The 10,906-nt window shown below is 44.2% G+C and overlaps 1 protein-coding gene across 1 annotated transcript; it reads right to left on the reverse strand.

Moving 5' to 3' along the window:
* Window positions 1-7,193: 7,193 nt before the first annotated feature.
* On the reverse strand, window positions 7,194-8,666 carry il22 (interleukin 22). The gene is made up of 5 exons (XM_062528413.1): window positions 8,469-8,666; window positions 8,293-8,358; window positions 8,023-8,181; window positions 7,851-7,910; window positions 7,194-7,737 (listed from the first exon to the last, which is right to left on the reverse strand). Exons 1-5 carry the CDS (start codon window positions 8,610-8,612, stop codon window positions 7,648-7,650), a joined length of 519 nt encoding a protein of 172 aa, XP_062384397.1. The 5' UTR covers window positions 8,613-8,666; the 3' UTR covers window positions 7,194-7,647.
* Window positions 8,667-10,906: the final 2,240 nt, after the last annotated feature.

Genomic DNA, 10,906 nt, shown 5'->3' on the forward strand with positions numbered 1-10,906 from the left:
AGTCTTGAGTCTGACTGTGACTGTACAACAGCCTTAGACATGTAGCCTACTGTAGGCAAAAGATTGGGAGGACACCAGCTGCTCTTGTGCTTAGCCTATAGGCGAGGGACTGCCAGACACTATACTGACATATAGAAGAGGATATATAGAGTTGGAATACACAGCAGATGACCTACAGTCACTTCAACTGGAGTTTTGGCAAAGCTGCATACATATGCAAAAATCCCCAAAAATTCAAGTAAGTTTTTCATACGTGTCAATAAAGCATTGCACTGAAGTGTCTCAATAGATATTCCTTGAAAAACGTCAGTTGCTATACTGATCACATTACAATGGTGAGGCTTTTTCATTGCATCTCAAAAAGTGTATCAGGAGATGCTTGTTAAAATTGGTGTTCAGGACACAGAAGTATACAATACAAACTAAAAAGAGCCCGTATTGTTTGGGTGAGCAGCAAGGAAGAGAGTCATGAGAAGGGTTTATGAGACATGGCTCCAGGAACATCACTGAAAGAGATAGTGTTGTGTATTCAGTTATATTATGTGCTGTTCCTGCTATTCCACCACACCATCAGAGGGCGCACTTTCATTGATTGTTTCTAACTACTACAATGTGTTGTGAGATGACGTGCAGAATACTGAGATAAAGAACATACGGTGAACTTGCTGCTCGTCTCATTTTCTCTTTATTACATTTATACTAGTAAGTTCAAGTCTAGTATAGGACAAATTGGCGACGAGGATGACGACTACAGTGCCTCTTCCTGCGTTATTTCTGCCGTGTGCCGGACAACCTACAATTCCGTTCGACACTTGGGCTAAAATGTTTGAGAACTACCTGCTAGCCATTCATGCGAAGGGGGACGACTGGCCAGACACGAGGTTACGTGCACTTCTTTTACACTGTTTGGGTACAGAGGGCCAGCGTGTGTTTTACACACTTGCAGACGCAGGTGATACTTATAAAATGGCAATGGATGCACTGCGTGCACACTTCATGCCTGCAATTAACGTCGTGGTGGAACGTCACAAGTTCAGACAGCGAATCCAGAAACCACATGAAACCATTACAGAGTATGTTGCCGCGCTGCGTGAGCTAGCCATAACGTGCGGGTTTGAAGACAACCGAGACGAAATGATACGTGATCAAATTGTTGAACATGCAAGCTGCGCTAAAGTGCGCGAGAGACTTCTAGTTCAAAGTGATGCAAATTTGACACTAGAAAAAACATTGAAGGTCGCAGTTCAGGTGGAATCTGCAATTGGATATGCGCGAACACTGGGCCCAGATTCGCGGGCTCCAGTACAAGCTGTGACGGTGAAGCCTAAACGTCCATTCAAAGGCAGAGGGGCGAACAACCACCATGCTGCACCTGCAAAGGCCACGCCAAGACAGGACCGATGCTGTTTTAGGTGTGGGTCATCCACTCATCTTGCAAACGCTCCAGACTGTCCAGCACTTAAAATTACCTGCCGTAAATGCAGTAAATTGGGACATTTTGCAAAAGTATGCAAGTCTTCTGAAAAGCAAGCCAAAAACGTGAGTGTAGTTAGCGTGCTGGGAATTTATCAAAATCAGCCAGCTCAGAAAATAATGTGTGAAGTGATTATTAATGCAAAGTCAACTTCCTGCCCATTAGAATTAGTAGTAGATACAGGTGCCGCGGTGTCTATTATTTCTGAACCTGTCTACAGAGAGCATTTCAGCAATGTGCCTCTGACTGAACCTAAAGTTAAGTTGGTGTCATACACAAAGTCAGCTATCCCAGTACTAGGCTGCCTATCAGCTACAGTGCAGCATGCTGATACTACAGCACCAGCTACATTATACGTTGTGAAAAAGACAGGTACTGCTGTCTTAGGGATGGACTTATTCAGGGCACTTGGACTTTCTATTGTGGACAATACTGTGCTCTCACCTGCGGCTCCAGTGACTGAGGTCAAAACTGGGCCATTAGCTTGTGCTAAACTGGGCTTGGCCAAGGGTTTTCTCCACCGCGTGAAAGTGAAGGAGGGCAACGAAGCAGTACAGCCTGTCCAACAGAAACTACGGAGACTTCCTCTCTCCGTGAGGCAAGCCGTCTCCATGGAGCTCGAGAGGCTGCTTCAGATGGACGTAATAGAGAGGATTGATGCATCTCCATGGGTCTCACCTATCGTGGTCACGCGACGGAAGAACGGTGCGGTGAGACTGTGCGTGGACTTACGTGAGCCTAACAAGGCAATAGTGATGGACTGTTATCCACTTCCTCATATGGAGGAATTGTTCTCCGAAATGAGCGGCGCTACAGTGTTTTCCACAATCGATCTTGCAAATGCTTATCATCAGATGCTCTTGGCAGAGGAGAGCAGAGACTTAACTGCGTTTATAACGCACGATGGACTGTTTCGGTTCAAACGTGTACCATATGGACTGTGCTCAGCCCCAAGTGCGTTCTCTAAGATGATGTCGCTCGTACTGAAAGGCTGCAAGGGGGTCCAGTTTTATTTGGACGATGTCATAGTGTACGGGAAGGCCAAGATAGACCATGACCTCAACTTGCAGGGGGTGCTCGCCGCGATCAAGGGAGCTGGCCTCCAGTTAAACAATGAAAAGTGCCAGTTCAACCAGTCCAGCCTGAGGTTCCTTGGGCACACGATTTCTGCTCAGGGTTTGCAGCCACTCACAGAGCACGTCAGAGCCATTTCAGAGGCTCCGGCGCCGACAGACGCTACAGCACTACGCTCATTCCTGGGGCTCACAGCGTGGTACCAGAAGTTTGTGTACAACTACGCCACGCTCGTGGAGCCCATGCGAGCATGTCTGCGTGAGGACAAATTCCAGTGGACTTTAGCGGCTAAAAAGAGCTTCAAGGCTGTTAAGGACTGCATTGTGAACAGCCCAGCGCTGTCCGTCTTTGACCCCAGCCTCCCCACCTTTGTGTCTACAGACGCATCTGATTATGGCTTGGGGGCGGTGCTGACACAACTACATACAGATGGAACAGAACACACAGTCGCATGTGCCTCACGTACGCTTAACCCTGCCGAACGCAAGTACTCTATTGTTGAAAAGGAGGCGTTGGCCTGTGTGTGGGCTGCCGAAAAATGGAGGACTTTCTTATGGGGCACCAGATTCACACTACGCACAGACCACCAGGCTTTGACCACACTGCTCGCGACAAAAGGCCTGGGCCGCGCAGGGATGCGCATTGCGCGTTGGTCAGCAAGACTCCTGTGCTTCACGTATGACGTGGAGTACCGTCCTGGCTCACAAAACCAGGTTGCTGATTGCTTTTCCCGTCTACCTCTCCCAGCAGAAGAGGATACAGAGCCAGTAACAGAGCCAGAGCTTGTTGCTCTGCTGGACACAGAACTCAAAGCTCTCTCAGTGAATGAGTTTACTGATGCATGTGAGGCGTGCCCTGAGCTCACAGCCCTCAGAACACAGATACATAGGGGCTGGCCTAAGACAGCAAAGACCCTACCAGATGAGCTCAAACCGTACTTCGCCACAAGAGATGAACTCTCAATCCAAGACATGATTATCTACAGGGGCCCTCACCGACGACTCGTGCCAGTTGCCCTGAGGAAGCAACTGGTGGACTTGGCACATGAGACACACCAGGGCGTCGTCCGCACCAAACAAATGCTGCGGGACTTATACTGGTGGCCAGGTATGGACATGTCTGTGCAGGAGGCTATCCGTACATGTGGATCGTGCAGGTTTAATGACAAAAGTGCCAAGACACATGCCGCTCCTCTCCAGCCCATTCCACTACCTGATGCTCCATGGCAGAAAGTGGGCATAGACATTGTGGGACCGTTTGAGTCAGCCAGCTGGGACTGTCGCTTTGCCGTGACACTGATTGACTACTATACAAAGTGGCCGGAGGTCGCTTTCACATCTACCATCACAACCGCAGCAATCACTTCCTTTCTGTCTACCGTGTTTGCCCGGTTTGGAAATCCTACAGAACTGGTGAGTGACAATGGAACTCAGTTCACTTCCAGTGAGTTTGCTGAGTACCTTGAAGCGAGAGACATCAAACACAGGAAAGTGTCTCTCTACTATCCACAAGCAAACGGAGCTGTAGAGCGCTGGAACCGCGTTCTAAAAGAGACATTGCTTTCTGCTGAACAAGAGAAAAGGCCATGGAAACCGTTCATACAGGACTTTTTGCTCACTTACCGTGCTACTCCACATGGCACCACAGGAGTGTCACCGCATGAACTTATGTGCAACCGACCAATGCGTACCAAAGTAGACATTGGCCCTGCTCGCAAAACTGATCCACTGCCAGAGGAACAACTACGCAGTCGGGTCGCTGCCAAACAACAAGCATCGAAAGCATACACTGATGTGAAAAGGGGAGCGCGTATGCCAAAGATACAAGAGGGAAGTTTAGTCAGAGTGAGGAAGCCTTTCCATGTGAAAAAGGGACTGACTAAGTTTCAAAGACCTACCAGAGTGATACGCAAAGCGGGTTCTAATGCTTTCGTTCTGGAGGATGGGCGTACATGGAACGCTACCCACCTAGCTCTGGTCCCTGAGATGGAAGAAGACAGGGATGCAGACCCAGAACCAGTGGTTTGTCCTGCCCCTGATCCTGTGCCGGAGTTGGCCCAACAACCTGAGCCGGCCCAACAACCAGTTGACCCTGGGGTCATGGACAGACCTGTGCGAGTGAGAAAGGAGCCTTCTTGGCTTCAAGAGTATGAACACTAGTTGTTCTGATGGACCGTGAGGTGAAAGAAAAGAATGAGTTAAAATGTGAAAAAAAAAGACAAAATACTGTTGTGAAAAAAAAATACTGTTGGTTACTGAAAATATATACTGTTGTTGACAACTGAATGTGAAAATATATTGTCTATGTTGAACACTGCGTTTATTAGATTAAGACGAGGCTGTTGTGATTTAAATGCCTAGGAATGTCATTTTAAGTTTACGGTTCAAAAGATTACTTGCTCCAGGTTATATGCAAAGTATGATGAATGTAAAATGGTTGATTATTTTATAGTAACATTTCTAAGGTGAAGTCCTGAGTTGATGCTGATAATATGGCGATTGAGTTATTGCACTACTAATGAGTTATTGCACTACTAATGAGTTATTGCACTACTAATGAGTTATTGCACTTCTGAGTTTTGAAATAGTGCTACTCTGCTGAGGTCAGAGTTTGTTATTTTGGTTACAGGTAAACTTCTTAAGAGAGGGGGAATATGTTGTGTATTCAGTTATATTATGTGCTGTTCCTGCTATTCCACCACACCATCAGAGGGCGCACTTTCATTGATTGTTTCTAACTACTACAATGTGTTGTGAGATGACGTGCAGAATACTGAGATAAAGAACATACGGTGAACTTGCTGCTCGTCTCATTTTCTCTTTATTACATTTATACTAGTAAGTTCAAGTCTAGTATAGGACAAATAGGGATATCCCATCTTTAATCGAGCAAAGGCAACAAACTCCCCAGGCACAATTTATTTACATGTTTTTGAATGTTGTTCGAAATTTGACTCAATTTCTTCCTTTATGTTCACGTCATGGTTACAATTGTGAACCGTGGTGTAATGCAGTTAATTCCATGTGTTATTACGATATGATTTTGTCTAATAAAAAATATTTGAAATTAAAACTGTATTTTTCTATGTCAACATTGACACTGTGTCAAATCAATGTTATCTGCATTAAAACATGTAACTGAAAGGTTGCCATTGGTGCACAAATGAGAAGTTACTATGGAGACAAAGCATGGGCTAGATATGAGTAAAGTAAGACAGCAAAGCGGATGTAAAATGTGTCAAAGAAGTGTTAATTCTGCAGTTTTGTTGAGTATAGCTGGCAAAGACAAGAGGGACTAGCACGCGAACTGTGGTCTAGGTTTCCTTAACGAAAGACGGAAATGATTGCAAACCCTCTCCTCCTTTCCTGGAGAGGTGACTCACTACATTAACTCCCATAAATTCCTGTTGATCTCAGTCCTCATCACTTTGATAGCCTAGAGCTAGTGTGCTGCAGATGAAAACTAGCCCAAGGCTAGCTCTGGTGCAATGCATCAAATGTTCACATTTATGTATCAATTGCACATTGTCCCGTACAAATAAAATTGAAATTGAATTGAATTGAATTGCTGATGCCTACTCATTGGATCTCCTGCTGCACCTCACTTGCAAGTCACACACACAGGATGGACACATCTGCTAAATGAATAAATCTAACCGTAATATGAACATGACTTTGAATTAAGGCAATAAAGCAGCTGAGGCCTGCTGTGCCCACTACAGTAGACTCCGCATCAAAACATGATGCTCCCACAGAGTGGAGGTGTAGCTGCTAGCATCCATTTTATGTATAAAATGCTCTAAGGTATTTCTAATCTTCTCCTAATGCTGAACAACAATGGTGGAAGAGTAGAAGACACCTTCTTGCTCCATGAGGAAAGACACTGGGATGGGTTTGGCTGCTTTGTAATCATTTGTGAACAGGACCAGGAAGTCAACGTTTTTTAATGTACTTAAATGATATGACTTTGGGGAGTGTATGTATATTCTGTACATTCCACATTCTTTCCGTGACACCTGACATAAAGGCACCTGCCTGCTTCTATAAATAGGCTAGTGGTTTCCATTCACTGATCTTTCCTCTTGTCCCTGCTGTAAATGCCCAAGAACTTCCCTATTGTCAGGAGGATAAACACACACACACACACACACACACACACACACACACCAGGAAATGTTTATCTTAGCTAAAGTGTCATCTCCCATGGGCCAGAGTTTGAATGGTTGATCGAGGGAAGTTGAGGTGAGAGTACACTAATGGTGTAGGGTCACCTGGTATTTTCCTGTGAATTCCCACTGACTCTGAACAGACACCTGAGAGGGGCATGTGATTCAGCAACAGGTGCTTTCTCAAGAGACACACTGCAGCCAAGCTGGTGTCATTAGCTCCTAAGCATTTGTGAGCCTTTATGCAGGGGTAGCACAATATTGTTCTTTTAGCTTAAAATGACGGATTCAAACTAATTTTGAAACCACACTTTATATCAGGGGTTCAGAGTCTCATTGCTGATGCAGGCCTGGAATGCCCATGTTGTGCTCTGCAAAGTAAAATGTGTATTGGACAAAAAAGAAATACTCCCTAGTAACCAATGTGTGTAGATTAACAAAATGAAATATTCAGCATACAGACACATTATTTTATGCAAATGACTTTATTTCTTAAATAATTTTACAAAAACAATACATTTGGTTGGAAATATGACAGTACAATCTGGTTTCCCAATGTTTGCCTATTCTCTTTTTAAAAATGCTTTTACAATGCATTTACGAAGTGATTCAATGTTGAATCTACCTGTGTACAATGACAATGCCACGGTCAACGTGAACCTAATTGTCAACCACAAACGTCAAAATGTAAAACATTTCCAGAAATAGTAATAAATAACGACATTAAAAAATAAATAAATAAATGTGACAGTTCTTCCTTATAAATAAATATAAAAGTACAATAATAAAACTCCAATAATTTATCCTATTTTAATTCATTTATAGACTGTTGCCCATTAAGTCAGTTGCAGGTTCATAGTGCTGCTAGACCTGTTTGACTGGGCCACGTGCCCCAATTAGTCATTGGGCACCTGTGCCCAGTAGAGGTGCATGTCTAGCAACGTTCTTGTCCGCAGGATTCGTAGAGGTAGTGAAAGAGAATATCAATCTCGCCAATGGCCTTGATCGTAGCCTTCACTCCCGCCTGAAATGAAAAAGGGGGTTATTAGGTACTGTCCCTTCTGCCAGTAGCCCAATATGGATAGGGCAACTACTGTAGCCTACTTTACCAACGTTTATCAGGGAATATAGACTCACCGCCAGGAAATTTTCTCTGAATTTCCTGTTGTAGTTGTACTCATCATATTTCTCTACAGTCTGGAAAATAAACATAAAACAATATTAGCTATCGCCTCAATATAGCATAGCATAGACATAGAAACCAATCACAAGTATACAATAAGACTTTGTGTTGCAAAAAAATACATACACATCTGGCATTGGTCTTCAAGTCGTCTCTGACTTTGCGCAGCTCTTCTTTGACTATGGGCATACGAGAGTGGTGATCCTCGGTCGGCAGAGAATCAGTCAGCACATTCCGGAGGTAGTAGTCCAAGATGTTGGCGTGCACACAGCAGGTGTCATTCTCCTGCAATATTGAAATGAACAATCAGTGACTCCGTATAAGTCGTTAACTAACAAGCTGTGCACATAATCAGATATTTGCTATAGGTTTACATCACAGTAAGCGTATACTCACTTTAAATTTATTATCGGACATCTTTGGAATGATGCGGGTCATGTGGCTCTTGTCCTGTCCTTGCGCCTTTCCAGACAAATTAACGGCAATAAGTCAACTTATAAGCTTTAGGTTAAAGAAGAGTGTTGCATAGCAAATACAGAACTCCAGTAACGCTTCTATGCAACTTTACTCACATGTTTGGCTACAGCCATGAGGTTATTCCATGTAGCGGAGTTGTCCAAGGGAGGAGAACAGTGCCTGCGTCTTGGCAGCAGCGACGCTGCATCTCCCCAGATAGCGCAGCACACCACGAAAGTAAGGATAAGGAAACTCTTCATGATTTCAGCTGGGTGATGTACGTTGGCAGTGGTGTACGCTGGCAGTGAACACAATTGCTGGAACTCCTAGAAATGAAAACACATTTTCTCAATCAATCACAACCACAGGCAAATCCTTTGAGATTACAATCGCTGAAAGGCTGGCTGACTTCTTACCTTGCAGGTTAGTTTAGGATTGCATGCTGTCCCCTTGAGCTGAGACAGTATTTATATCCTCAAGTAGTGTCCTAGATCTTTTATGAGCGTCACACTTGTGGTTTCCCATTTCCTTTCATGCTACCCCAATAACACCTGTTTGAAATATTGCAAGTACACATACTGGTAACATTGAGGGACAAAGCATTACATCATTTCCTCTTTTAAGCCGTCATCCCCAAAGCCGTCATCCCCCACAGGTGATCAAAAGTCCAACAACATAATACAGGTAATGCAATGCTGACCAGGTCCCTTTTTTGAAGTTTGACTAGGCCTACAGTAGGAACATCCGCTTATGAATGTGTGAATTCCCCTTTGACGATATGATTGAGATTGAGCAAACACAATGAGGGCTGTAGGCACATGAGCATTGGTATTGTTGGAGCGACTTTATTGTGTTTGCACTGTCGCTGGCAATAAGGGGAAGAGCCCACTGCCCTCTGAAACAATTTCATTGATGTTGCCAGGTGACACCTCAACCCTCAGGCTTTCATTGGTGCAGGAAGCCACGTTTGCCCCTTTACCCCCCTCCTCCGAGTCTAAACATATAGCCTCACCAACATCACACAATACAGACACGTGAGGGTGTTTTTTTTTATTTATTTTTTATCAATAACAGTGCTTGTTTGTAAACCCTGGCTGAACCATCTGTCAGTCTAGCCCCGTTATCAATAAATGGGCCAAAATGTGCCATTGCGTCAGGGTGTGTGTTTGTGTTTGTGGCGGTCTGTATAGCTGGTGCATGAAGAGGCCCAGAGCTCGGCGAGGCCGTGCTGGCTTGGCCACAACGTCATGGATCAACATACAAGCTGACACACCAGGGCAAGCCCCCCCGTGGCTGTGCACACAGAGGAGGTACTCGGAGAAGCAGATGCTCTCTAGCCATGTCCACCTCACAATATAGAAGCATATCAGAGTTACATGACTTTTCCCTGACAAAAAAATACACCCTGAATTTCCATGACTTACTATAATCGATGATGCAATCGATGATGCAATCGATGGTACAATAGACCAACCACTGATTTCAGAGGACCTGCGTAGCATTCAATCGTCTTTTACTCTTTTAGCCTGGGAGATAAATAAATAGGCATCAAATAAACAAAGTTGGGATATTCAAGCAAGCATTAAAGCTGCTTTACACCAATTCTGCATGGAAATGTTTGTATTAATGAATTTTGGCAGGTACATTAAACTGCTACAACAATAATAGACTTTCCAAACTTCTGTGATATTCCCTAAATTCCATGCAAACAGGAGAGAGAGATAGAGAGAGAGAGAGAGAGAGAGAGAGAGAGAGAGAGAGAGAGAGAGAAGGGTGCACAGTATTAACCGCGTAGAAAGAGAACACTAGGAGTGGGATAACTGAGGGAGAACTCATGCTCATGGTCATGGTCATGGTCAGTTGGTAGTGGGCAGTGTGAGTAGGATAGGCCTTGATCTGGGAGGTGAAATTAAGAATATCGGACATGTCAGTTCACACACAAGGCAAGCTACATTGGACACAGAGGACACTTAAGCCTCCTTGCAAATGAAGAACCGAGGTCATCCTAAAGAGATGGCCAGAGGGTCTTCCACACTCACAACAGTATGAGTGAATACAAAAGGATGCATTTGAGTGCACTTAGGAGTTCTGGTGGTGGGTGAGTTCCATGTCAAGGGGCAGTCAGATCTGTGTACATACTGTACCGTCTTATTGCAGATGTTGGATCACGCTGACACATAACTATTATTTTGATATATTAACCTTCTAAAAACTCTGACGCATTTCGGCTACATGCCTTCTTCTGGGAGTTAAACCGGGAGAAGGCATGTACTGTAGCCAAAATGCGTCGGAGTTTTTAGAAGGTTAATATGACCAAGCCATAACAATAAAGGCTTTTTAAACTTTTCCAATCGAGAGTGCCTTGGAGTTTCTTTGCTTGTTGGCATTCAGTATCCCATCCAAAGAGCACCTCAAACATAAGCAAACTTTTGAGTCCAGGAAGCGCTCCTCTACCCCTATTTATTAATTTGATATGTTTAAGACAAGCACTGTATGTATTGTATAATAGGAAGAGGAACTTAGAAACACATATGCTCAAGTGCATTTTGATCAT

The sequence above is a fragment of the Sardina pilchardus genome, chromosome 23 (genome assembly GCF_963854185.1).
Source record: "Sardina pilchardus chromosome 23, fSarPil1.1, whole genome shotgun sequence".
Lineage (NCBI taxonomy): Eukaryota > Metazoa > Chordata > Actinopteri > Clupeiformes > Clupeidae > Sardina > Sardina pilchardus.

What these genes read in the sequence shown, in the direction of transcription:
- il22 (XM_062528413.1), bottom strand. Translation starts at nt 8,612, where the DNA reads ATGAAGAGTTTCCTTATCCTTACTTTCGTGGTGTGCTGCGCTATCTGG. An exon ending in TCATGGCTGTAGCCAAACAT is followed by an intron (nt 8,359 to 8,468) that starts GTGAGTAAAGTT and finishes TTGTCTGGAAAG; the next exon opens with GCGCAAGGACAGGACAAGAG. An exon ending in TCAGAGAAAATTTCCTGGCG is followed by an intron (nt 7,738 to 7,850) that starts GTGAGTCTATAT and finishes TTTTCATTTCAG; the next exon opens with GCGGGAGTGAAGGCTACGAT.